The sequence below is a fragment of the Lepidochelys kempii genome, chromosome 14, assembly GCF_965140285.1.
Source record: "Lepidochelys kempii isolate rLepKem1 chromosome 14, rLepKem1.hap1, whole genome shotgun sequence".
Lineage (NCBI taxonomy): Eukaryota > Metazoa > Chordata > Testudines > Cheloniidae > Lepidochelys > Lepidochelys kempii.
In genome coordinates, this window is record NC_136393.1 from 44,094,729 (window position 1) to 44,121,223 (window position 26,495).

The 26,495-nt window shown below is 51.8% G+C and overlaps 2 protein-coding genes across 3 annotated transcripts in view; one reads left to right on the forward strand and one right to left on the reverse strand.

The window, feature by feature from the left end:
- Positions 1 to 26,495, reverse strand: part of LOC140898034 (uncharacterized) — a 302,273-nt gene that overhangs the window by 96,309 nt on the left and 179,469 nt on the right. The window lies entirely within an intron of this gene.
- Positions 1,922 to 24,895, forward strand: LOC140898072 (uncharacterized). Its single transcript, XM_073311531.2, has 5 exons — positions 1,922 to 2,171; positions 2,747 to 2,873; positions 3,904 to 4,017; positions 4,385 to 7,252; positions 21,304 to 24,895. The coding sequence occupies exons 2-5, from the start codon at positions 2,747 to 2,749 to the stop codon at positions 22,578 to 22,580; spliced, it is 4,386 nt and encodes a 1,461-aa protein (XP_073167632.2). The 5' UTR covers positions 1,922 to 2,171; the 3' UTR covers positions 22,581 to 24,895.

Here is a 26,495-nt window from a genome sequence, read left to right on the forward strand (position 1 = left end):
TGAGGGAATTTGGTATTATTCAGTAATTCCAGAGAGAAATAATCTGTGAAGGTCGAGGAGAATTTATAGCAGCATTTGATAATGAGGAAAAATCTGAGAAGATTTACACAAATTGGCTAAGTCGACAGGAAAAAGCAAAAATCAGAAAGGTTTTGTATCAAGTGGGTATTTAAAGGAAAAATAAGTGATCTTTATGCAGAGATTATATTAGTAATTCTTCAACAGAGAGAAAGTGATCAATATCTGAGTGGAGTGCAGTAAAAATGAGTAAGTGAATAAAAGGGAAAATGTGTACCACAATAATTGATTATGGGAGAGAAAAGGGGCAAGATTGGAGGATGTAATATGTTCCTATTCAATAATTCTATGGTAGAGCAGGAAAATTGGAGGGAATTTCTATCCACTTTACCCTCAAAATATTCCAGTAAAAGCATGTTCTGAATGGTGCAAAGTCGAGCGCTCTGAGGCAAGGCCAGAATCAAGGAATTTTGTTATGTGCACCTATATGGAGGTGATATGTGACACATTACCTTCATATCAGTGCACATAACAAAACTCATGTGGTGGGGGTGGGTCCGAGAATCAAGGATGTCTGGGCCTTGTTAATTCAGCCCCCTTGTGTCTGTGCATTATTATATAATCTTTAATGACAGGATCACAACTGCAGCGCTCATTAACACAGGACCCTGCCTCATTCAGGGTATGTCTATCTACACTGCAAAAATAAAACGAAACAAAAACACAAGCAAAAGAAGACACTGCAACAAGCCTCAGAGTGGGGGGTCAGCTGAATCTGGTTGTGGAGAGGGGCTTGGACTGTAGGGATAAAATTAGCAGAGCAGATGCAGGGGCTGGAGCCTGGGGTCTGAGATCCTCCCCACTTTCCAGGTTTCAGAGCCCCGACTCTGCCCAGCCCCGAAGGTCCCCAGGAAGGGGTGTTCTGTAAAGTCCAGCCCTGTCCTGGAACAGTCAGAGGAATGTTAAGGGTGTTCTCCCTTTAAGGAGTCAATGTGCAACAGTTTGTTACTTTTCCCCAGAGTCACTGAACAGTTCCATTTAAACACAGTGGCTGGATCGATCTCTTCCAGAATCCAATGAACCTTTGAAAAGGATTCTTCTGAGGATGGCCTTCAGACAAAAGTCTATTTCGAGCTGTGAGCCAGGCGACAGGCCCTCTGTTTTCAGGGCAGGGTCCTGCTTCTTTCTCCCCCGCCAGAGCTGGGTGTCTGCTAAAATGCAAAATGTTTAGCTCCTGCCCCCTCTGGTGAAATGGATGGGGTCACACCCCCTCTTTAGTTTGAGGGGGTCTGTTTACCTGAGATGCAAATACATTCTCATCGTCCTTCCAAGTCCTATGGCAGAAACTCCCAGGGCGATTTTTTTTTTTTTTACATTCATAATTGATGCAGCAAGCCCAGAGGTGCTTAGGCTTTGAACTGCCCAGCCCAGAGGTGCTTAGGCTATGAACGGCCAGGCCCAGAGGTGCTGTCTGGGGCCCACCCCTGGGAAGCCCTGGCACAAATTAAGCACTGGAAAAACGACATTCCTATGTCTAGGGTGAGGTGTCACACAGAGTCAGCGTCCCCGGGAAATGTGTCCCCTGCTGCTAGGGCTCTGGGCAGCCTCTCTAGGACCGGACCTCTCATCCCCTCGTTCTTGAGGATATTGGGGACCCTCTGGAACAATCCCCAATTTCCATTAGAAACGCCCCTTCTCCCCCCTCCCTGGGGTCTGGATGGATCCCTTCTGTCCAGTCACTAGCAGGGTGGCTTCCATGCACGATGCCCCGTTAATGTGGGGAGAAGCTGCAGGAGCCCGGGGAGATGGGTCCCCAGGGGGCAGGGTCCGGGGCAGGGGGGCTGCAGCGCGGATGGTTGATCGCTAGGACCCAGGAGCGGCTGGGGGGCGGCTCTGGGGGGAGGATCGCGGGGCTCAGCCCGGCCCAGGAAGTGACTCGCCGCCGCTGCGGGGACTCTGGCTCCCGGCGAGATCCCCGCGCCCCGGCGGCTGGTGCTGGGAGCCCGGAGCCCGGGCTGCAGCCGGGAGAGGGGAACCTCCAGCCGGGCTCTGCCCGCTGCTCCCCGGGAGCCTCTCCCAGGGCAGAGCCCCCAGCCCGGCCAGGGCCCCTTCCCGGCCCGGCCCCTGCCCCGGGGGCCCCGCTCGGAGGGAAGGTAAGAGAGACCCGCCCCCCCCGGCACCCCCGGGCTGCTCCCCACGGAGTTGGCTGCGATTCCCTGCCCCGGGCCCGGGAAAGCTGCCGCAGCCCCCGGTGTGCGCGGGGTGGGGGGAACCAGCCCGCGCCTGCAGAACAGGCCCATTGGCACGGCTGGGGGGGGGATTCCCCCTTTTCTGAAGCAGGAAACACCCCCCCCCCGAGCAGGGCTGGGAAAACGGACCAGACTCCCAGTGCTGGAGCCTGACCCCACTGGCCAGAGGCTGCTGTGAAATACGAAGGGAAGCTGTCGGGATTCCTGTCCCTGTCCCCTGCTCCGGCTCGGAGCTCTGCTTCCCGTCTCAGCCTGTGGCTGGCAGGCGGGTGGGAAATGAGAAGACCCTGCCCCGCTCCGTGTGCTGGGGGGGACAAGGAGCTCTCACCTTCTCCCACCCCCTGAAGCCTCCTGGCTGCTCTGAGCAGGGTGTGTGTCTGGGGGGGGGGGGATTCTGCTTTTCTGGGTCTCCAGCCCCATGGCTAGTGGGATTGTGGCTGGGGCAGCAGGTGCTGAGCGGGGGACTCTTGTTGTTCCAGATGCCGGTGACCTTCGAGGAGGTGGCTGTGTATTTCACCCAGGGGCAGGGGGCTCTGCTGGACCCCGCTCAGAGAGCCCTCTACAGGGACGTCATGCAGGAGAATTACCAGACGGTGACCTCGCTGGGTAAGGGATTCCTGTGTCCTCAGCTATTATAAGCTGTAGGGTCTGCGTGTCTGACTCTGCTCAGTTGGATTAGGAAGGAATGGGTCTCAAAGTGAAGTGCTTCTCAACCAGGGGCCCCTGTGGGGCCTCGACCAGGTTTCAGGGGGGCCGCCATGCAGGGCCAGCGTTAGATTTGTGGGGCCCAGGGCACAAATTGGGAGCCCCACTGCATAGGGCTGGAGCTAAAGCCTGAGCAATTTAGCTTTGTGGGGCCCCATGGGGCGTGGGACCCCGGGTATTTGCCCTGCTCCCTACCCCCGAATGCTGGTGCTGGCTTTTATAGGCAGACAAACAGTTGGTGTGGCAGAGGTGGGCCGTGGCGTTTTTATACCATGTCGGGGGGGCCTCAGAGAGAAGAAGGTTGAGAACCCCTGGTAGAGTCCACAGCTCCACTGTGAAAGATACGCTCCTCTCCATGCCCCCTTCAAGGAACAGGGGAGGCAGAAACCTAATGGACAGGCTAATTCATCCCCATCTCTCCAGCTTTCAAGGGGCCAGAAGCAGGGGATTGCCCTGCCTGTGTTATTTCTCCTTCACACATCATTCACCAGTCCTCTCGGGACGAGCTCCATCCATGGGGAGGGCTTTCGGTGCTGCAGGCTCAGGGGTGCTGGGACAATCTGTACAGTGGGGGGCTGAGAGCCATTGAACCAAACTGTAAACCCTGGATAGAATGGAAACCACTTCAAGCTGGGGGTCTGGCAGCTCCCCCAGCACCGCTAGATCCAGCACCGATGTGCTGGTTTGGAAATAGGCAGGAGTTTAACACCAGAGCTGCGTGTACCAGAAAGTCCCCCAGAGCTCATCTACCCTGAGAACTCCTAGTGAGGGCATGACAACACCCCTCCCCCAGATATCTGCTGCTCAGAAAGCGTCAGAGTTACCATAGTCCCATGTAGGGTCAGCTAAAACTCAGGGAATGTTCCTTGTGACAGATTCTCTACCAATGCTCCATGCTCCCTGATCTTGCCTGTTTTCACCCCCTGTGCAGGATTCTCCATTCCCAAACCTGACCTGATCGCCCGGCTGGAACAAGGGGAAGAGCCGTGGGTCCCGGATCTCCAGGACAGTAATGAAAGGGAGAGCCCGAAAGACACCCGCACAGGTGAGGAGTCAGGAAACCTGAGACAGAACCATCTTGAGAGTGAAGGAAAAAGCTGGGACTCCCAAAATGTGCTGTGAGCGAGAGCCCGCAGTTCTGCCCCTTCTCACCCAGGTGAGGGCTACAGTTACAGGTTTCGTATCATGAAGGCAAATATCAAGTCACAGCTTCCCACCCATCCTGTTAGCTGTCAGGAATTTCCTCCCTGACTTTCCTTCCCTGGGAGTGTTTGGGTGGGATGTGGAGGCAGAATCCAGTGTCTCCATCTCCCCAACAGTCACTGTGTTGTGTTTTCCCTCTTTGCTATTCCCCTTTCTGTCCTTTCTCCCGGCACAGGCAGTGACTCCTGTCTGGGTTCTCTCTCTCCCAGCAGGTGATAGGACAGTGAGTGAGAACAAGGAGCAGAATCAGCAGGAGGAAGGTTCTGGGAAAGTGGAATCGCAGGAGATAGTTTTGAGAAGAGCTGAAGGGAATTTTTCCCAGTGCTTGGAACAGGGAAATGCCTGGGGAGATCGACACAGATCACCGATGCAGCTGGGAAACTATCCCAGGAAGAAACTTGATGAATCCATTGACCGTGGCGGAGGATGCAAGGATCCCAAGGAAACCACAGTCCAGCAGAAAAGTCACAGTGAAGAGAAACCTTACAAATGCCTTGACTGTGGGAAAAGTTTCCGTTTCAGTGCAAGCCTTATTAAACATTGGAGAACCCACACAGGAGAGAAGTCCTATAAATGCCTAGACTGTGGGGAAAGCTTCAGTGAGAAGTCAAACTTGATTATGCACCAGAGACTGCACATAGGACAGAAACCCTATAAATGCCTGGAGTGCGGAAAAAGATTTAGCCAGAGATCACCGCTTATGGCACACCACAGATCCCACACAGGAGAGAAGCCCTATAAATGCTTAGTCTGTGGGAAAAGCTTCAGTAAGAAACCATGTCTTATTGTACACCAAAGACTGCACACAGGAGAGAGACCATATAAGTGCCTTGAATGTGGGAAAAGTTTTAGTCAGAGTTCAAACCTTACTGCACATCAGAGAATCCACACTGGAGAAAGACCCTATAAATGCCTCGAGTGTGGGAAAGGTTTTATTGAAAGTTCACACCTCACTGCACATCAGAGAATCCACACAGGAGAAAGACCTTATGAATGCCTTGAGTGTGGGAAAAGTTTCAATTTGAAATCAACCCTTAATACACATCAGAAAACTCACACAGGAGAGAAACCCCATAAATGCTTGGACTGTGGGAAAACTTTCCGTCAGCGCTCACACCTTATTGAACATAGGAAAATCCACACGGGAGAGAGACCATATAAATGCCTTAAGTGTGGGAAAAGTTTCATTCATCACTCAAACTTTATTAGACATCCATGTCTGAAGACAAGAGAGAGACACTATAAATGCCTTCAGTGTGAGAGAGTTTTCTATGCACGATGGAACCTTATTAAACATGAGAGAACCCACACCAGAGAGAAACCATATAAATGCTTGGTCTGTGGGAAAACTTTTGGTCAGAGCTCATACCTTATTAAACATAGGAGAATCCACACAGGAGAGAGACCATATAAATGCTTTGAGTGTGGGAAAAATTTCATTCATCACTCAGTCCTTATTAAGCATCAGAGAATCCACACTGGTGACAAACCGTATAAATGCCTTGACTGTGGGAAAAGTTTTGCTGACAGAACAAAACTTACTAGACATCAGGCAATCCACACAGGAGAAAGACCCCATAAATGCTTGGTGTGTGGGAAAAATTTCATTCAGAAGTCACAACTTACTATACACCAGAGAACCCACACAGGAGAGAGACCCTTTAAATGCCTGAAGTGTGGGAAAACTTATATCCATAACTCAAAGCTTACTACACATCAGAGAACCCACACAGGAGAGAGACCTTTTAAATGCCTGCAGTGTGGGAAAAATTTTATTCATAACTCAAAGCTTACTAAACATCAGAGAACCCACACAGGAGAGAGACCCTATGGATGCCTTGAGTGTGGGAAAAGTTTTATTCAGAAGTCACATCTTACTACACATCAAAGAACCCACACAGGAGAGAGACCTTATAAATGCCTGGAGTGTGGGAAAACTTTTATTCATAACTCAAAGCTTACTACACATCAGAGAACCCACACAGGAGAGAGACCTTATAAATGCCTGGAGTGTGGGAAAAGTTTTATGGAAAGTTCATCCCTTATGAAACATAGGAGGATCCACACAGGAGAGAGACCATATAAATGCCTTGACTGTGGGAAAACTTTCAGTCAGCGCTCACACCTTACTCAACATGGGAGAATCCACACAGGGGAGAGACCCTATGGATGCCTTGAGTGTGGGAAAAGTTTTATGGAAAGTTCATCCCTTATTAAACATGGGAGAATCCACACAGGAGAAAGACCCCATAAATGCCTTGACTGTGGGAAAACTTTCAGTCAACGCTCACACCTTACTCAGCATGGGAAAATCCACACAGGGGAGAGACCCTTCAGATGCCTTGAGTGTGGGAAAAGTTTTATGGAAAGTTCATCCCTTATTAAACATGGGCAAATCCACATGGGAGAAAGACCCTACAAATGCCTTGAGTGTGGGAAAAGTTTTATGGAAAGTTCATCCCTTACTAAGCATGGGAGAATCCACACAGGAGAAAGACCCTATAAATGCCTTGAGTGTGAGAAAAGTTTCATTCAGCACTCAGTCCTTATTAAGCATCAGAGAATCCACACAGGTGACAAACCCTATAAATGCCTCCACTGTGGGAAAAGTTTTATTCATAACTCAAAACTTACTAGACATCAAGCAATCCACACAGGAGAGAGACCCTTTAAATGCCTTCAGTGTGGGAAAAGTTTTATTCAGAATTCACATCTTACTATACACCAGAGAGTTCACACAGGAGAGAGACCCTATGGATGCCCTGAGTGTGGGAAAAGTTTTATGGAAAGTTCATCCCTTACTAAACATGAGAGAATCCACACAGGAGAAAAACCCTATAAATGCCTTGAGTGTGGGAAAAGTTTCAGTTTAAAATCAACCCTTAATACACATCACAAAACTCACACAGGAGAGAAACCCCATAAATGCCTGGACTGTGGGAAAACTTTCAGTCAGCGCTCAAACCTTACTCAACATGGGAGAATCCACACAGGAGAGAGACGTTATAAATGCCTTGACTGTGGGGAAAGCTTCAATAAGAGCTCAGAGCTCACCAAACATCAGAAAATCCACAAAGGTGAGAGACCCTAGAAATAGCTTGTCTGCAGGAAAAGATTCAATTCGACTTCACACATCAGTGATCAACACAACAGAGAGACCTTCAATGTGGGGAAAGCTTCATTTGGTGCTCCAGGAGTATCAGGGATCCACAAATCCGCACAGGGAGAAACCTCTGAGATGTTCTCAGTGTGAAAAATGCTCCAAGTGGAGCTGACATCAGAGACTCCTCCTCACAGCAGGGAAATTCTCTGAGTGCCCTGACAAGGGCTGGCCATGGTGACAAACCCATTTCCTCATTCCCACACACAGGGGCATTTGGCTCCCAAGGACCCAGCTACCCATCGCTGGGGTGAGGATACAGCAGCAGCTGAGCAGCAGCTGGTCAGTGACCCTCTGGCTCTGCCTGGTCTAAGCAAACCCCAGGCAGAGGAGAGGCCCCGATCAGCACCTCCTCCCTGCTACAGCCCTGGCTGCTGAGCTGATGGGCCAGAGGTGGGGGAAGAAGAGAGAGAAACTCCTGCAGATGCTCCCTCTGCCTGGCTGAAGTTCCCCCCCTCCCTTCCTCTCCCAGCCGGGATCCCCCTGACATAGAAATGAAGAGAAGGACACTTGGGCCAGGCCCCACCTTCATTTTAGACCCCTGTCCCCACCCCCCATCTTCCACCAGCCCCTGGGCTGGGCTCCCCGACTTACCTGGACCTGTTCCCTGCAGGGGGAGAGTCCCTGGGGGTTAGTAACTCCTCCCCTCCCCAAATCCCCCAGGGCGCTAGGCTCTGGGGATCAAATATTGAGGGACCAGGAGGATGGGTTTTGGGGAGGGAACTGGGGATTGAATGGTTGGGGCTGGTGGAGCTGGGAAGCAGGGGGAGCTGGGTGCTGGATCACCGAGCGTTTGGGGATCATGGGATAAGAGGCGAGGAAGAGCACAGGGGTAGAGAGGTGCTGCCTCTCCTCGCTCTCCCATTCTGCCCCATCTCCCTGCCCCCGCTGCATTCAGACAGCACCACTGGGAGGGGCTGATTCCCACAGAGCCATTTGGGGAAGGCCGAGAGATCCCACCTCTGCTTCCGAGCATTTATCTATGCTAGGAAATGTGGTTGGGATTAGCCAGAGCATCTCTGTGACCCTCCACCAGATTTTCTAGTGTAACCTCACCCTGAGCATCTTATGTGTAAGGCTGAGATTTTGTCATGGATATTTTTACTAAAAGTCACAGACAGGTGACGGGCAATAAAGAAATATTCACAGAAGCCCGTGACCTATCTGTGACATTTACTAATAATATCCGTGACAAAATGGGGAGGAAGAAGTCTGCAGCACCCATTGCTCCTGGGACTCTGGGGTCCCATGGCAGCCAGGCAGATGTGGGGGCCCTGGTTGCAGCTGCATGGGCCTCCTGACTCCCGTGTTTCAGAGCTCTGGGGCCCCTGCAGCCCAGGGAAGTTGGGAACTGTGGGGGGGCCTTGCCCCCCGCAGTGACTCATAGATCTGGTGGCCACTCCTGGCAGCTGGGTGCTGCGGGGTACTCCCACGGCCTGCAGCAGCTTAGAGCTCCAGGGGGCAGCTCTTTGCTACTGCACGCAGCAGGGGAACCCCGCAGCTCCAAGCCACCATGGACTGAAGTCACAGAGGTCTCTGGAAGTCACAGATTCTGTGACTTCTGCAAATCCATAACAAAATCGTACCCTTACTTATGTGTTCTGACCCCCTCCCATTCGCAGAGTGATCATTAGTCCCTGAGTTCCCCCTGTGGGGCTGGATTTTCTCATTCCCAGATAGTCTCACATTACTCCAGGCCCTGCTGAAAAGCATTTAGTGTTTGTACATTTTCTGCCTTATGCACCAGAATTAACTAGATGCTAAAAAAGTGGGAGCAGGGACAGTAAAATGTGGTGTTTTAGCTTCTGTGCTATTTCAGGGCGATGGGGTGAGTCTGAGGGATTCCCTTGTTCCCCCAGCACCATCCCCCTCCACTCTCCACATAGCAGCCTCTGTCCCAGCAATGGACAGTGTGATGTTGCACTCTATGTGATTTTTTAAAAATATGCTTATGAGTGTGAATATAATGTAACTGGAATATGCTTCATGCAAAAGGTCTCTTGTAAGGTATCATTACAAAGTTTATAATCTACTGAGTGTGGTCATCCTATTTGTATAAATGTATCACTCTTGTATCTGAAACTAGACATATGAAATATAACTCTGAGGTCCTATTGTAGTTATGCAAAGTGGGGGCCATTAATGGTGGTTTGGAATCTTAATGGCCCCCATTAACCAGGACAATTGACTGTAGATGGCTCTGTTTTACTTGGAAGTCTCCCTGTATATGTGTGTGCTGGCAAGTGGGTAATGAAGTCTTACAGTGACATGTGATTATGTCACCTGAACTGGAATCCATCTTTAACCTGGTGCTTTTCCATTGAGGAGGGGTGGGAACCCAGAGGGACAAAGGATTCCCACCTTATGCAAAAGATATAGAAGAGGGTGGAACAGAACAAAGGGGGCGGCCATCATGAGAAATCCCCTAGCTACCACCTGAGCTGGCACAAGGGCTGGACCAGGGGAAAGGGTTGTGCCCAGACTAGGAAGGCATCCAGTCTGTGAAAGAAACTTATTGAAACATCTCAGAGGGTGAGATTTTATCTGTATTCAGTTTTATTACTGTGTTAGACATAGACTTGCGTGTTCTATTTTATTTTGCCTGGTAATTCACTTTGTTCTGTCTGTTACTACTTGGAACCACTTAAATCCTACTTTCTGTAGTTAATAAAATCACTTTTTACTTATTAATTAACCCGGAGTATGTATTAATACCTGGGGGGAGGGGCAAACAGCTGTGCATATGTATCAGTGTTATAGAGGGCGAACAATTTATGAGTTTACCCTGTATAAGCTTTATACAGGGTAAAAGCTTTATACAGGGTAAAACGGATTTATTTGGGGTTTGGACCCCATTGGGAGTTGGGCATCTGAGTGTTAAAGACAGGAACACTTCTTACGCTGCTTTCAGTTAAGTCTGCAGCTTTGGGACATGTGGGTCTGTGTTGGAGCAGACCCTGGGTCTGTGCTGGAGCAGACTGGCATGTCTGGCTCCACAAGACAGGGTGCTGGAGTCCCAAGCTGGCAGGGAAAGCAGGGGCCGAAGTTGTCTTGGCACATCAGTTGGCAGTTCCCAAGGGGGGTTCTGTGATCCAACCTGTCAGTTTTATCTTCTCCTCATTCTACCCCTCTGTCTCTCACGGTGTCACTTACCACCATATCCCTGGCTCTCCAAGCTTAGGAATCACAGTTTTGATGTCTATGATCCTAAGTCAGACTCCAGAGGGCTGGAGAAGAAAGGGTCATAGACCTACGAGTGGGTGGGGAAATCCCATTGAACCTAAAGCACAGTTTGGCCTTTCAGATCCTATAGCCCTGTTTACACCTATGGGTGAAATTAGTTCCCAGCTTTTTCTAAGCTAGTCCAGATCATTTGTAGATGGGAAGATTTGTCTTTCTTTCTCTTTCTTTTAGTATAATGATGCTAAAACTTTTGCAACTAATACAACCAAATACGGAGGCGAGGAGTGAAGCTGGTTTAGCCACTACAGAAGAAACTGGGTACATTTATTTTCCTGATTTTGTGTCTTAAAGGATTCTCTGAGATTTCACTTTATGAACATGAAAGTGTGTTATAGCCCACCCTGGATTGTGGGTTTTTCTCTCTTCGTGAAGGCTGTTTGGTCACATACGTTAATATTTAGTTTGACAGGATGTAGCTCAGATATATTGAGGACTTCACGAGACAAATGACCATTTGCCAGAATAGGCCTTTTTTAGATTTTGTTATTTTAATCTTTATCTGACCCTTTGTCATGAGATTTTTGTGTGTGGTTTGAACAATGACAGTGATCAGTATCTCTCAAAACAACCACTGATGGTGCAAGCTAGATTCACAGTGCGGGAGACAGAGGAATGAAGTTACTGCCTGATCCCTGCAGTGATGTGAGATACAGTTTGGAGGGGGAAAAACGAGGGGAAACAGAGCTGGGAAACTGCTGGGTTTGCTCCTCAAAGCCAGACGGCTGAGGCTGAGAACTGGGAATTCACTGCATTAGAGCCAGAGAGCGACTAGACTTGGCCTGTGAGTGTCGTGTGAAGCTGTCCCTGAAATCTAAAGGACCATGAATGACACGAGGGGGCTGTGCCTCCTTATTGCTGAGATGCCGAGGTTGGGCTCAGGCAAGAAAGGAGCCGGGGATGTCAACAGGCCTGGGCAGCCTTTAAGTCAGGCCGACCCCCATCACCGAGGCCAGAGGGAAATGAGGAACCTGACAGCCCAGCTGATCACCCCCTCCCCCTGTATCCCAGTGTCCTGAGTTGTGATGACAAAGATTCTCTTTGCCACACTGATCCCTCTTGTGACTAACCCCTTGTGCCCCATGTTCACCACTTGCCTATGGTTATGATATATAGTGTACAAAGAGTGCCTGGTGAGGGATCACTGGAAAACTCACGATCAGCTGAATATTATGCCATCGAAATGTATGTACCACCAGTGCATGTAGAATGGTGAGATTTTACTGTATGTTTGTTACTAGGGTGACCATATTCCAGGTGCCCAAAAAGAGGACACTGATGAGGGGTGGGAGCCTGGGGGGGGGGTAGAGTTCTGGGTGCTGGAGGGGGTGTGGTGGGGGTATTCACGAGGTGAGGGCAGTGTCGGTCACTGTCACAGTGGCAGGGCATTGACACAAGCCCAGAACGCAGCGACAGCCGTCCGTCAGCACCTACCTGTGGGACCACCTGCCCAGGGCTGGGGCCTGGGTGGGAGGGATCCGGCAGCAATCAATCGGCTGCAGATGTAGGGGAATGGACCAATCAGCTGTGGATGCCAGGAACTAGACCAGTTGGGAAGCTGACCAATCAGTGCCATTCCTGAGCTGCAGCCCATCTGCTCTGCAGAACCCCTGGACATTTGCTGTTATAGGAAAATCCCGCTTGGACAGAGAAAGCAGGTTCAAAAAAGAGGCTCTGCGGGAAAACCCGGACATATGGTAACCCTATTTGTTGCTGAAATATGTCGTCGTTCTGGGGAACGCCCACAGACTAACTCCTCAGAGACGAGAAAGATCTGACCATCTGTGTTAGAAAACTCTTATCTGTCTGTCCACCAAGAGGAAGAAGGGGGTAAACAAAGAAATTTACAATTCATCCAAAGGACGCTTTTGGAGCTCACATATGCCATGGAGTTGCCTGACGCCATGACCCAGCAAAGACTTTTCCACTAGAAAGGCTGTGAGTATAAGAAGGGGGGGAAAAGCCTCTGGCCACATCCCCTTCCTCATCTCTACTCACAGTAGCAAGTTCGCTTGAAAGACAATAGGAGCATCACTGAATTGAGGGAAGTGGTCCTAGCTGGTCCCTCCTGTAAAGTTCTAAGCGCCACCAAAGAGCTGTAAGGCGGCAGGGAGCGCTGGGAGGGGGCGGAGCTGGGATGTGGGGCACTGGGGGTGGGGAGAAGGAGGCGAGGAGCAGGGAGCTTGGCTGCTGGTGGGTGCGGAGCACTTGATAATTTTTTCCCTGTGGCTCTCCAGTCCCAGAGCACCCATGGAGTTGGCGCCTATGGCTCCCTCCCAGGGGCCTAGCTGCCCCACAGGCTCTTAGTGGGCTGCCTGCCCACCACTCCCTGTTTTCCGTAAAGAGTGGGGGAAGGCACCTGCAGCTTTTCAACTCCCCGTTCCCTGCTGGGAGTGTGGGAAAGCCACCTGGGGCTCCCCCTCCATCACTCCCCTACCAGGTTGACACCAGACCATTAATAACTACTCTGAGTACAGTCTTTCAACCAGTTGTGCACCCACCTTATAGTAATTTCATCTAGACCAACAAATTCCTCCCTGCTGGTCAGAACTGAGTCTAACCCGACTGTCCCATGGTTACTTCCCCCACCATAAGAAAGCAGAAGTTGTCCCTGACATGTACCCAGCACTTATTGCACATTGGGTGCTGATGATAGGGTGGCCAATTGCCCGGTTTTTGAGCAGAAAGTCCAGTTAAAAAGGGAACCTGACATTGTCCGGTCAGATCTACTGACTGGCCACCCAAAGTCGAGTTACTGCAGGTGGGGAGGCACTGGGTCATCACCCACACCAGCCCCACTCAGCCGGGGCTGCCTCCTACCTGCATTGGGCGGCTGCAGCTCCCAGCCCCGGCTCCACAGGCAAGTCCCTCCTGACCTGGATAGGGAGGGTGTAAAATGAGTGGATGGGGGAGGAGCCTCCGGGGGAAGAGGCGAGGCAGGTGTGGGGCCTCAGGGGAAGAGATGGGGCGGGGAGGTTCCAGCACTCCTGCTGGAGTGTCTGGGTTTTTTAAATTACCAAATTGGGAACCCATATAGCTAGCTGAGAGGCTGTGAAAAATATTAACAAACAAACAAATATCACTTTTCACAGCAGCAGACTTACTAGCTAGCAGTAAATAAATTACAATGATTTGGGTGTGTATCTGGGTAAGGGGACTGTTGGCCCCTTACTGAAACTTAATGGGGGGGTTTTGGTTGGCTCCCTCCCAGTACCAAAAGCTAAGGGAAGGACCAATGAGAAATCAAGGCCCTGAGAGTAGTCCCCAGGGCCGATGGGGAGAGGCTAATGCTCTAGGTCAACCTCGTTGACAGGGCAGGCAGGCCAATGAGGGAGTCAGGAGCCCGTTCTCTGTGTGAGCTGGAGCTGCCTGCCAGAGAAGGGCAGAGCTAAGGGGAGAGCAGCAGCCTGAGTGGGGCTGGAGCCAGAGCAGCAGCAGTGCTGAGGCAGAGGGGGGCTGGGGCTGGGGCTGGGCCAGTCTGGAGCCGGGTGCGGTGAGCAGCTGGAGAGAGCGAGGGGGACCCTGGGCAGAGGGCCCAGCGTAGGGAGATGCCCCCAGCCAAGGGGCCTCGTAGGCCAGACTTGGAGGGGAAGCCTAACCCCAACAGGAGGAGGCTGACGCTGGGAAGAAGGGTCCTGCCACCTAGAGCCTGAAAGCACGTGGCCACCGTCAGTGCACGTGTCTGACCCGCAGCATCCCTGCAGCACAGCCAGGGCCTGGGCAGGAGGCCTGAGACATGTGAGGAGCAGACTTGGAACTGCCCTTACATCTCAGAGACGCTGGTTGTGGTTCCCCCCATGCCCACAGAGCGGGGTGACATGTTTTCCTTTCACCTTTCCCATTTTTTTCCTTTTTTTTAAATTACTTGCTGTTTAATTAATTTGTTCTGAACTCTGTGCAATGGTCAGTGAAGGTGTCAGGGAAGAGTCCAGAGCGAAGAGAGTACCCCGCAGTGGGGACACTGTCACCCCTGTCTTCAGTGATCACAACAAGATTGGGGGTCGAGCCCCTCAGGAATCCTTAGCCCAGCCTTGTCAGGGTTATGGGGACTAGAGTGGAAGGGGAGTCCTTGGGGTCAGGCAGGCCTCTGGATGAAGGGAGTGGGAGCGAGGACTCAGATCCTTCTGCTATTCAATTCCACTGGGGTGGGGTGTATAAGCCAGGAAAATTCCCCACAATAGAGGGACCATTCCCCCGCTTAGCTCTCTGTAGGGGTCAGCACCACCATGTTGCACAATGGAAACTTAACAAAATTACCAGACTTAGTGATGGACATTGGAGGGGGCTCCAGGCTGAGGCAGGGGGTTGGGTGTGGGAGGGGGTTCGGGCTCTGGGCTGTGGGTGCAGGTTCTGGGGTGGGGCCAGAATTGAGGGGTTCAGGGTTGGAGCTCTGGGCTGGATGTGATGTGTGGGGGGGTGAAGGCTCTGGCTGGGGGTGCAGGCTGTGGTGTGGAGTTGGGGATGAGGGATTTGGGGTACAGGAGGGGGTTTGAGGCTGGGACCAAGGGGTTCGGAGGATGGTAAGGGGATCAAGGCTGGGTCCTGGGGGCGGGGGTAAGCGATCCAGTTGCAGGTGCAGGCTCTGGGGTCGGGCTGGGGATGAGGGGTTTGGGATGTTGGAGGGTGCTGCGGGCTAGGACCAAGGAGTTTGGAGGGCGGGAGGGGGATCAGGGCTGGGGCAGGAGTGTGTGCCGCGGGAGGCATATTCAGGCTCTGTGCAGCACTTCCCTCAAGCAGCTCCTGGAAGCAGCGGCATGTCCCCGCTCTTGCTCCATCTGCAGGTCTCAGAGCCACGGGGAGGGGGAACGGAGGCAGCCTGCAGAACCCCCTGGCTGCGCCTCTGCCAGCAACAGCAGGGATGGGGAGCCGCTTGCGGGATCATCCCCCATTGACCTCAACACTGTTACCGTGGACACTTGTGTCCGGGTACAGACATGTTACAGCCCCCTACCTATGTGCACATCTCATGGTTTTTCCTAAAGTTAATTAAGTGTTTTAGGGAAAAGTGTCAGAGCGGCCACCAGCCAGAGCTGCTGGCCGCACTCTGAGGCCACCAAAAATGTGGCCGTGAGAACCCCTGGGCTCGATGCTCATGAGGGGCCCTTCTGACCTTGGAGCCTGTGAGTGTAACAGGAGCCGGGCACAGGGATGCTGCAGCGCGGTGGGTTGATCGCTAGGACCCAGGAGCGGCTGGGGGGCGGCTCTGGGGGGAGGATCGCGGGGCTCGGGCCCGGCCGCAGGAAGTGACTCGCAGCCGCTGCGGGGACTCTGGCTCCCGGCGAGATCCCCGCGCCCCGGCGGCTGGTGCTGGGAGCCCGGAGCCCGGGCTGCAGCCGGGAGAGGGGAACCTCCAGCCGGGCCCTGCCCGCTGCTCCCCGGGAGCCTCCCCCAGGGCAGAGCCCCCAGCCCGGCCAGGGCCCCTTCCCGGCCCGGCCCCTGCCCCGGGGGGCCCCGCTCGGAGGGAAGGTAAGAGAGACCCGCCCCCGGTCACCCCCGGGCTGCTCCCCGCGGAGCTGGCTGCGATTCCCTGCCCCGGGCCTAGGCAAGCGGCCGCCAGGTCCCGTTGGGGGCGGGGGGAGCCAGCCCGGGCCGTGCTGGGGCAGCCCCACGGAGTGGGGGAAAAGATCGGAGTGAGAGCTTTTTCTTCCCCCAAAATTAAACATATGCATGGCTGAGTCATTATGCACGCGTGCAATAGTGCAAAACTCCCCCAGGAGCAGCCGCTGGCCAGCGAGCCTCGTGTGAAGGCCAGAGACCGTCTCTGCTAAACTGCTGCCTGATCCAATCTCTTCCCATAGCGAATCAAACACAGAGTCAGTGTCTGGACAGCCTCTTTCGGACCAGGACCCCTTCACCCCTGAATCCTGGTTGATACTGGGGACTCTCTGGAACAATCAGGGGTTTCCACAGACATGCGCCTTCTCCCCCCTTCCTGGGATCAGATTCTCTCCTTTCTTTTCTCCCGTTGACTTGGCTTTTATGGATGCTGCCCCCATAGTGCTGTGGTCAGGAGACAAGGGAGCTCTGAGGAGCAGGGTCTGGGGCAGGGAGGTTTCAGTTTAATGGGTTTATGGCTAGGGCCCAAAAGGAGCTGGAGTGATGTGGGAGTAATCATTGGGCTCCCTCATTCCCAGCAGCGGGAAGTGAATGGCACTTACTGCAGTAACTGGTCACTGCTGTGCAGAATCCCCATTCCTGGCAAAATCCCTGGCTGCAGACAGGAGAGGTTTATATTGTAAGGCAGGAACATTCCTGCTGCTCCCCAGGAGCCTCTCCCACTGCAGTAACCCCAGCCTAGTCAGGGCCCCCCTTCCCAGGCTTCAGCCCCTGCTCCCAGGGAGGGTACCGCTTGGAGGGAAGGTAAGAGAGACCTTTACTCCCGCCCCCCAGGCAGCCGTGCCTCCCGTTTACACCCGGGCTCCAGGAGGAGAAGGCTAAAGAGGTGCAGGAGTGGGGAACAGGGATGCATTAGGTTACAGGAGATGGCTAATAGGAATGCAGGGGGCAGGATGTGGGGGCAGGGAGAATGAGTAATGCAGGGGAGTCAGGCTGTAGGAGGAGAATTATGGGGCTGAGGGGAATGAGGGAAGATGTGATTGGGGGGGCACTGTGAGGGAAAGGGGGGATGTGGGGAGGGGAGGCTGGAGGGAGAAGGTGAGAGCAAGTGCAGACTGGCTGGGGGAGGGAGAAGGCAGAGGGGTGGGGAGAGATACAAGGGCAGCTTCCCCACCCTATGGGGTAGGAGAGGGTGAAGGACTTCCCCACCCAGCAGCCATGGGCAATTTTTTTCCTGGAACTGGTCAAACAAGCATGTGAGGTGAGGAGACTGTCCCCTCAGGAATCAGAAGCAACAAGGAAAATATCCACAGGCCGCCTCCTCCCCTCCCCGCACACCCTGCTTCCAATTTATGATTTGATTTAAAAATAAAAAAGACACACTCATGATATTGGGGTCTGTCTCCTGAGTGTTTGGGGCTGCTCGAGGCCCTGGTCTGATTTCCATGCAGGATTCAGATCTCAGCCAGACCCATTGTCAGACCCGAGTCACTGCTAGCTCTGGCAGGAGGTGAGCGTGGATGGGCCAATGAGATCATAGAATCTCAGGGTTGGAAGGAACCTCAGGAGGTATCTAGTCCAACCCGCTCCTCAAAGCAGGACAAATCTCGAACTAAATCGTCTCAGCCAGGGCTCTGTCAAGCCTGACCTTAAAAACCTCTAAGGATGGAGATTCCACCACCTCCTTAGGTAACCCGTTCCAGTGCTTCACCACCCTCCTCGTGAAAAAGATCAGCCTCTGCCTGCCTGTCCCTGGGGGCTGCAGGGGCAGACCAGAGAGACTCATCCTTATCTGCTGCCACCAAAGGGCTCCGGTTATTGCTCAGGACGAGGAGGAGGCTGGTGTGTGCGTCTCTTGCTGCTCATGTTATCAGCGCTGTGGAGTTGAGCTCCCTGGTTCAACCGGGGACTCTAGATTGAGATGCTGCTTCATACCCAGCAGAGGAGAGATGTCTGTTAAAGCCCCTCTGTGCCCAGCCTAGGTGGGGACTTTTTCCAGTGGCTGGAACCAGTCCCTGGGGCATCCCCTGGCTCTTCGGTCACCAGCTCCTCAGCTGGAGCCTGCAAGTGATGGAGAGACCCGGGGGACAGGGCTGGGGCCGGGCAGAAAAGTGACTCTGCACAAAGGGCCCCTTTCAGGGACCTGCTGGTGAGTTTGGCCTACGTGGGAAGGGGGCTCCCTGTGTGTCTGCAAGTCCCAGAGCTGCTGTGCCCATGGACACAGCCAGGTTCAAACCCCTGTTAGCAGTGGCTGATCTGCCTAATGAGAGCAAAGGCTCAAGACAATGGGGCAGTCAGAAGTTCTCCCAGGGGGAGGGAAGACGATAAAAAGGGAGAAAGGAGAGACTGGAAGGGGCAGCAGGAGCAAGAAGTGGGGAGGGAGTTTGCCAGGTCCAAGACCTGTCTGGATCCATTCCCTGCACCCCCAGGGCAGAGTGACTCTCCTGGGAAGAAGGGGAGGAGCTGAGAGAAGAAAAGCCAGTTGCTGACTCTGCTGAACACCTCACTATCTGGAGAGAAGGGGGGTAGCTTTAGAGGGGGTTACACGATAATGTCATGGGGAGCCCCCAAAGTGGTTCTTTCGATTTCCTCTTTTTCTAGCATTTGATGCCGGGATGCTCTTACTGGGAGGGTTTAAAAGTGTCCCCGGTGAGTTTAGTTCTGCTGGGAGGGGCCTGACCTGGCAGCATGGCAGAGTCCAGAGCATGTGTCTGCAGGAAGGGAGCCTGGGGGAAATCGGGGTGTGAAATGGACTCAAGTCTCTTCTGTAACCTCCCCCCATCACCCCTCTCGCCCTGACAGGCTGAGGAATCACGTCCAGATTTCGCTGCAGATCGTCCCGTCTTCCAGGGTACAGGGAATGGAAATGGTTGTGATGGAGCCAGCTCAGGTAGGGGATTTTCAGGGAGCTGCAGGGGGGTGTTGTAGAGGGGGAGGGGCAGGAAAGACACAGGGTGAAGCAGGGAGGGGACAGGGTGAGATGTACCTGCTGATTTTCTGAGCAAGCCCATTGACAGTTGGAGGGGGGGGCGCGGCGGGACATTCCCCTATTTCTCAAACAGGACACAACCCCCTTGGGCAGGGCTGGGTACATTTTCCAGACTCCCAGTGCTGGAGCCTGAACTGACTAGCCAGGGGCTGCTGTGAAATATGAAGGGAAGCTGTCGGGAATCCTGTCCCTGTCCCCGGCTCAGAGCTCTGCTTCCCATATCAGCCTGTGGCTGGCAGGTGTGTGGGAAATGAGAAGACCCTGCCCTGCTCCATCTTCTGTTGAGGGACAAGCAGCTCTCACCTTCTCCCCACCCCCTGAAGCCTCCGGGCTGCTCTGAGCAGGGTGGGGGAGGAATTCTGCTACTCTGGTCCTCCCAGAGCTTCCGAGGTGATTCTGTTTTTTCTTTCTTCCTTTCCCGTGACTAGTGTGATTGTGGCTGGGGCAGCAGGTGCTGAGTGGGGGACTCTTGTTTCAGATGCTGGTGACCTTCAAGGAGGTGGCTGTGTATTTCACCCAGGGGCAGGGGGCTCTGCTGGATGCTGGTCAGAGAGCCCTCTACAGGGACGTCATGCAAGAGATCTACGAGACGGTGACCTCGCTGGGTAAGGGATTCCCGTCCCCTCAGTTAGAAAATGTAGGGCCTCCATTGCTGAATCTGGTCAGGTTCTTCCCTGGTCAGTTAGATTGAAGGGGAATGGGTTCTATAATCCACAGCTGCCGTGTGAGAGAGACCTGCATCTCCAAACCCTCACCAGTGGGATAAGGGTGTCAGACCTAATGGACGTGCAAAACCATCCCCATCCCTCCAGCTTTCAAGAGGGAGAAGCCGTGTATTCTCCAATCTGTATTGTTTCTCAGTCGCACAGAGAATTACTCCAGCCATAGGGAGGTTTAGAAATAGGCAGGGGTTTAACTCCAGAGCTGTGTGTGCATCAGCAAAGCCCCCAAAGTGCACAGATCCTGGGAACTGCTAGTGAGGGCGTAACAGTTCTCCCCAGATGTCTCTCTCCCCCAAGGGGGCTCAGTGACATGTTCCCGTCCCCTTGGATTCCAGATTCTCCCAGCACAGCACCGGGACATGGAATGCCCTTTATGACAGACACTCTCTCAACCCTCCATGCACCCTGATCTGGTCTGATTTCACCCCCTGCGCAGGGTTTCCCATGCCCAAACCTGAGCTGATCGCCCAGCTGGAACGAGGGGAAGAGCCGTGGGTGCCCGATCTCCAGGCCTCGGAGGAAAGAGAGATCTCAAGAGGCGCCCGCCCAGGTGAGGACTGACATAGAAACCATCTGGCTAATGAAGGAAAATGTTGAGAATCCCAAAAATGTGGTGTGAGTAAAAGCCCTGAGTTCTTCCTTACCTCACCCAGAGCAGGGCTGGAGTCAGCAGATATCGCTCACAGCTCTCCACCCGTCCTGTTAGCTACACGAGTTTCCTTCCCACTTTCCCTCTGAGTGTTTGGGGGGGATTTGGAGGCAGAATCCAATTGCTCTGTCTTTGCAGCATTAGCGTGTTGGGTTTTCCCTCGGTGCTATTCCTCTTTCTCCCCGGCACAATGACTCCTGTCTGGATTGTCTCTCTCCCAGCAGGTGATGAACGAGGGAGTGAGGAGGAGGAGGGGAATCATCATGAGCACGTTCCTGGGGAAATGGAACCACAGGGGACATTTGTGGGAAGAGCTGAAGGGAATTTTTCCCAGTGCTTGGAAAAGGGAGAAGCCTGGGGATATTGGCACGCGTCAGAGAGGCTGCTGGGAAACCACCCAAAGGAGAAAGTGGATGAATCCATTAAATGTTGGGGAGGAGACAAGGATCCCACAGTCCAGCAGACAAATCCCAAGGAAGAAAAACCCTATCAGTGCCTCGAATGTGGGAAAGGATTCATTCTGAGATCACACCTTGTGACACATCAGACAATCCATACTGGACAGAAACCCCTTCCATGCTTGGACTGTGGAGAAAGCTTCAGTAATGGCTCAGACCTCAATAACCAGTGGAGAAGCCACACAGGAGAGAAACCCTATCAATCCCTTGTGTGCTGGAAATGTTTCAATTTCAAGTCAGCACAAGTTACACATCAGATAAGCCAAACATGGGAGAGACCCCATAAATGCTTAGACTGTGGGAAAAGTTTCATACAGAGGTCAGACCTTGTTAAACATCAGGCAATCCACACAGGAGAGAGATCCCATAAGTGCTTGCACTGTGAGAAAAGTTTCACATGGAGATCAGCCCTTGTTCAACATCAAGCAATCCACACAGGAGAGAGACCCCATAAGTGCTTGGACTGTGGAAAAAGTTTCATATGGAGGTCAGACCTTGTTAAACATCAGGCAATCCACACAGGAGAGAGACCGCATAAGTGCTTGGACTGTGAGAAAAGCTTTATACGTAGGTCAGACCTTGTTAAACATCTGGCAATCCACACAGGAGAGAGACCCCATAAGTGCTTGGACTGTGAGAAAAGTTTCATTCAGAGGTCAGACCTTGTTAAACATCAGGCAGTCCATACAGGAGAGAGACCCCTTAAGTGCTTAGACTGTGCCAAAAGTTTCAGAGACAGATCAGCCCTTTTTAAGCATCAGGCAATCCACACAGGAGAGAGATCCCATAAGTGCTTAGACTGTGGAAAAAGTTTCATATGGAGGTCAGACCTTGTTAAACATCAAGCATTCCACACAGGAGAGAGACCCCATAAGTGCTTGGACTGTGGGAAAAGTTTCATACGGCGGTCAGACCTTATTAAACATCAGGCAATCCACACAGGAGAGAGACCCTACAAATGCTTGGACTGTGGGAAAAGTTTCATACGGAGGTCAGACCTTGTTAAACATCAGGCAATCCACACAGGATACAGACCCCATAAGTGCTTGGACTGTGGGAAAAGTTTCATACAGAGGTCAGACCTTGTTAAACATCAGGTAATCCACACAGGATACAGACCCCATAAGTGCTTTGACTGTGGGAAAAGTTTCAGAAATACATCAGCCCTTGTTACACATCAGGCAATTCACACAGGAGAGAGCCCTCATAAATGCTTAGACTGTTTAAAAAGTTTTGTATGGAGGTCAGACCTTGTTAAACATCAGGCAGTCCATACAGGAGAGAGACCCCATAAGTGCTTGGACTGTGGAAAGAGTTTCATATGGAGGTCAGACCTTATTAAACATCAGGCAATCCACACAGGAGAGAGACCCCATAAGTGCTTAGACTGTGGGAAAAGTTTCACACAGAGATCATATCTTATAACACATCAGAGGATCCACACAGGAGAGAGACCCCATAATTGCTTGGATTGTGGGAAAAGTTTCACAAACAGATCAGCTCTTGTTAGACATCAGGCAATCCACACAGGAGAGAGACCCCATAAGTGCTTGGACTGTGGGAAAAGTTTCACACAGAGATCACACCTCATTAAACATGGGAGAATCCACACAGGATCTAAACTTCTGTGACACACGGCCAGAAAGGGTTAAGAAACTTGCAGGATAATTGACTCAGACTCAACTTTTGGAGACATGTTCGAAAAGTGTGGAAATGGTAATTAGGGCCATTCCACGTTAGATAGACTAGAAGTTTGAAATGTAAACTTTTATTGTCAACGATCTGGAAGAAGATGGTAAGTGTAGTAATCTGTGTTTACCTTTATCTTGTTGGAGGTCAACAATGTAAACAAACGGTTCCTGTCTAGGGCTGTATTCTGTTAAGTCAGAGATCAACAGGAAATATTAACATTTAGATGAAACTTGAGTGTAATAATGTCATTTTCTGTATGTCTCTTTAAAGTTTGTGGTTAACTGTCTGTGAACTGCTTTATGGATAATTACCTAACGTTAATCCTTGTAATTAATTACCTGTGACGTTTAGGAAATAGTAGCTTACTTCAAAAGCCTATTGTTCACCCAAGGACTGCCTGCTCACGAGAGGCTGCAAAAATCTCTTGAAAAATTCTTAGGACCTGATCCTTTTATCTCAGATCTTCTTAAACCTGTAACGAAATAACGCATGAAACGAGGAAGAAGCCTCGTGGAATGCAAATGAAGAACTTGAACAGAAAAGAGCTAATTTCAAAGCAAGTGGGCGTTGTGTGTGAGGATCGGCGGTCAAAGAATCAAAATGCCTTCCTCACTCTCTGTCATCAGAGGAAAAACCTGTGTGGGTAGTGACCCTGTCAGCCTTTTTTTGTGTGAGAAGAAGCCGTAAGCATGGATTCAAGGAAAGATCCTTTACCTCTGGACTGTTTGGACTCTTCCAGGGAAGTGTCCTGGATAGAAAACGGAGCTCCCCAGAGACAATCTGAGTACCCCGAAAAGACTTTGGGGAAACTGTCAGTTTATTATATCACTGCCACCCTTTGGAATTACAAACTGACTCACCTGTGCGTACATTTTACCTGCTTTATCCTCTCAGTAGCTCTCACTTCCTTTCCTTAGCTAATGAACCTTCAGTTGGTTTACTACAGAATTGGCTGCCAGCGTTGATGTTGGTGTAAGATCTAGGGTACCAATTACTCTGGGGTAAGTGACTGGTCTCCTGGGACTGGGAGCAACGTGATGTGATGTGATTTTTGGTTTAAGTGACCTTTTATCACAAAGTCCAGTTTGTCTGGGTGGCAAGACAGACTGGAGAGTCAAAGAGTACTGTCGGTGAGTCTAGGGTAAGACAGGGATAGTGATCCAGGAGTTCACATATGTCACTGGCCTGGTGAAATCTAATTAGAGTATGTCCCACCAGCTTGAGATGTCTGCCTGGTTTTCTGCCAGGCTGCCTGGAGGTTGGCACTCCTAGTTGTGAACCACTCCTAGAGTGTGACAAACTCACCCTGAGCATCTTATCCTAATCCCCTCCATGATCAGAGTGATTGTTAGTCCCTGAGTTCCGCCTTTTGGGACTGGATTGTCTCATTCCCAGATAGTCTCACATTACTCGAGGCCGTGCTGAAAAGCATTTAGTGTGTGTACATTTTCTCCCTTATGGCCCAGAATTAAACAGATGCTAAAAAAGTGGGAACCAGGACAGTAAAATGTGGTCTTTTAGCCTCTGCAGTTTCAGGGCGATGGGGTGAGTCCGAGGGATTCCCTCTTTCCCCCAGCACCGTCACCCTCCACACTCGACACAGCAGCCTCTGTCCCAGCAATGGAGAGTTTTATCCTGTCCCCATTCTACCCCTCCAGCTCCCAAATTGTCACTTACCACCATGTCCCTGGCTCTCCAGGCTTAGGAATCACAGGTTTGATGTCTGTGATCCCATGTCAGAGCCCTGAGGGCTGGAGAAGGAAGTGTCAGAAACCAGAAGGGAATCCAAATGAATCTGAAGGCACATTTTGACCTTTCTGATCTCATAGCCCTGTTTGCATCTCTTGGTAAAATTGCTTTCAGTGTTTGTCTAGGCTAGTCCAGATAATTTGTAGATGGGAAGCTGGTTTGTGAGTTTTTGGTTTATTATGATGATGCTAAAACTTTTGTAAGTAACACAACGAAATAATGATGCGAGAAGTAAAGCAGGTCTCGCCCCTTTAGAAGAAAATGGGTTCACTCATTTTCTGGATTTTGAGTCTCCAGCTTCTCTGGGATTTCACATTAAGAATGTGAAAATGTTTTATCGCCCACACTGTGTGGTGGCTTTTTCTCAGTTCCCGAAGGCTGTTTGGTCACATACTTGGCTGTTAGATTAGTCTGCCAGGACATAGCTCAGATTTATTAAGGGCTTCATGAAACAAATGTTGATTTGCAAGAACACTCCTTTTCAATTAAATTTTAACCTTTTTTACCCCTTGTCAACTTATTTTTTTTCTTTGAACAAGGACAACTATCAATATCCCTGCAGGTCTGGGCCAGGGCTAGATTCAGGGAGGGGTGCCCCAACTGCGGCTGGGTCCGGGCCAGGCCAGCACGGCTGGCTCCAGGCCAGGCTGCCTGGGTTCGGGCTTGGCTAGGCCACGCCACCACAGCTCGGTTCAGGCCGGGCTGCCGCAGCTGTGTCCGGGCCGCGCTATGGCACCGCGGCTCCGGCTGGCTCTGGGCTGGGCCGCCCGGGTTCAGGTTTGGGGCCGGGCCAGGCCGCTGCGGCTGGGGTAGGGCCGGGCCAGGATGGAGTAGGTGCACGCCAGATGCAGCAGGTCCGGACCACAGCATACTTGGAGCTGGGTGGCGGCCCTGGCAATGGCCGGTTGGGGTCCGGAGTAGGATGGGGCCGTGGGAGGGGCGCCCCTCTCCCGGCCGCGGCAGGTCCCCGAGTCCCGGTGGGTTCCCTGCGCGGCGCTAAATAGCCTGCTGCACGGCCGCACAGCAGCCTAATTACCTCACCACCGGCCTAATTCTACCCCAGTCCCATTGCAATCGCTGGGGCTAGAGGCTGAAAGATTGTGGAGATGGGAGGGAATGTTATCGCTGAAATCTCACATGCATCATCCCTCCCGCCCCCATTTCTTCTGCTCTCTCCCTCTCCTTTTGCCTTCTCTCTCCTGCACGTCCGGCTCAGCCCCCCAAAACAGCGCGACATTTTGCACCAGTGCCGGTAGCCTGTGACCAGAGAGGCAGCTCCAAGCAATACCTTAGCCAGCCCAATGCGGAGAGAAGTTTGCCACGTCTCAGAGGGGCTGATCAGCCGGCAGGCCGTGCCCAGCTTTCTCCTGCAGTGAGGCTGCAAGGGAGGCTGAGCCCCGGCACCAGAGGCTGCGATTTCTCTTTGCTGAGCTTTTCTCTCCCCTTTTGTGGGTCGTTGTTTTCTTTTGTCTCATAGGGAGCAGGATTGGACTCCAGCCACAGCTCCAACCTGTCTCACCTCATTTATTCTCTTTTCCCCTCAAAAGCACAGTTAGTACCATCCTTAAGGCAGCTAAAAGACTGTGAAGCAGGGATTTCCCCCCTATGGCAACAGATTCTATCCAGCTTGTTTTTACCATGAGAGGATGCCGTGCTAACTGCAGCCAAACCCCACTTCTCTGTTTAATGCTGGAGCGCCGAACGAGGGATTTGTTAACGTCTTACCCACCGCTGGGAATGAGACATCCCCATATCAACACCACAGCTCCTCGAACAGGGAGGAAACATCTCCATTTTCAAATGTTGCTGGGAAAGTTGATCCTTGTCAGGTTTAAACCCCAACCCCCTGCTGTGAGAATGACTCAGCACAGTCAATTTCCTCCCAAACTGAGGGAATTTGGTATTATTCAGTAATTCCAGAGAGAAATAATCTGTGAAGGTCGAGGAGAATTTATAGCAGCATTTGATAATGAGGAAAAATCTGAGAAGATTTACACAAATTGGCTAAGTTGACAGGAAAAAGCAAAAATCAGAAAGGTTTTGTATCAAGTGGGTATTTAAAGGAAAAATAAGTGACCTTTATGCAGAGATTATATTAGTAATCC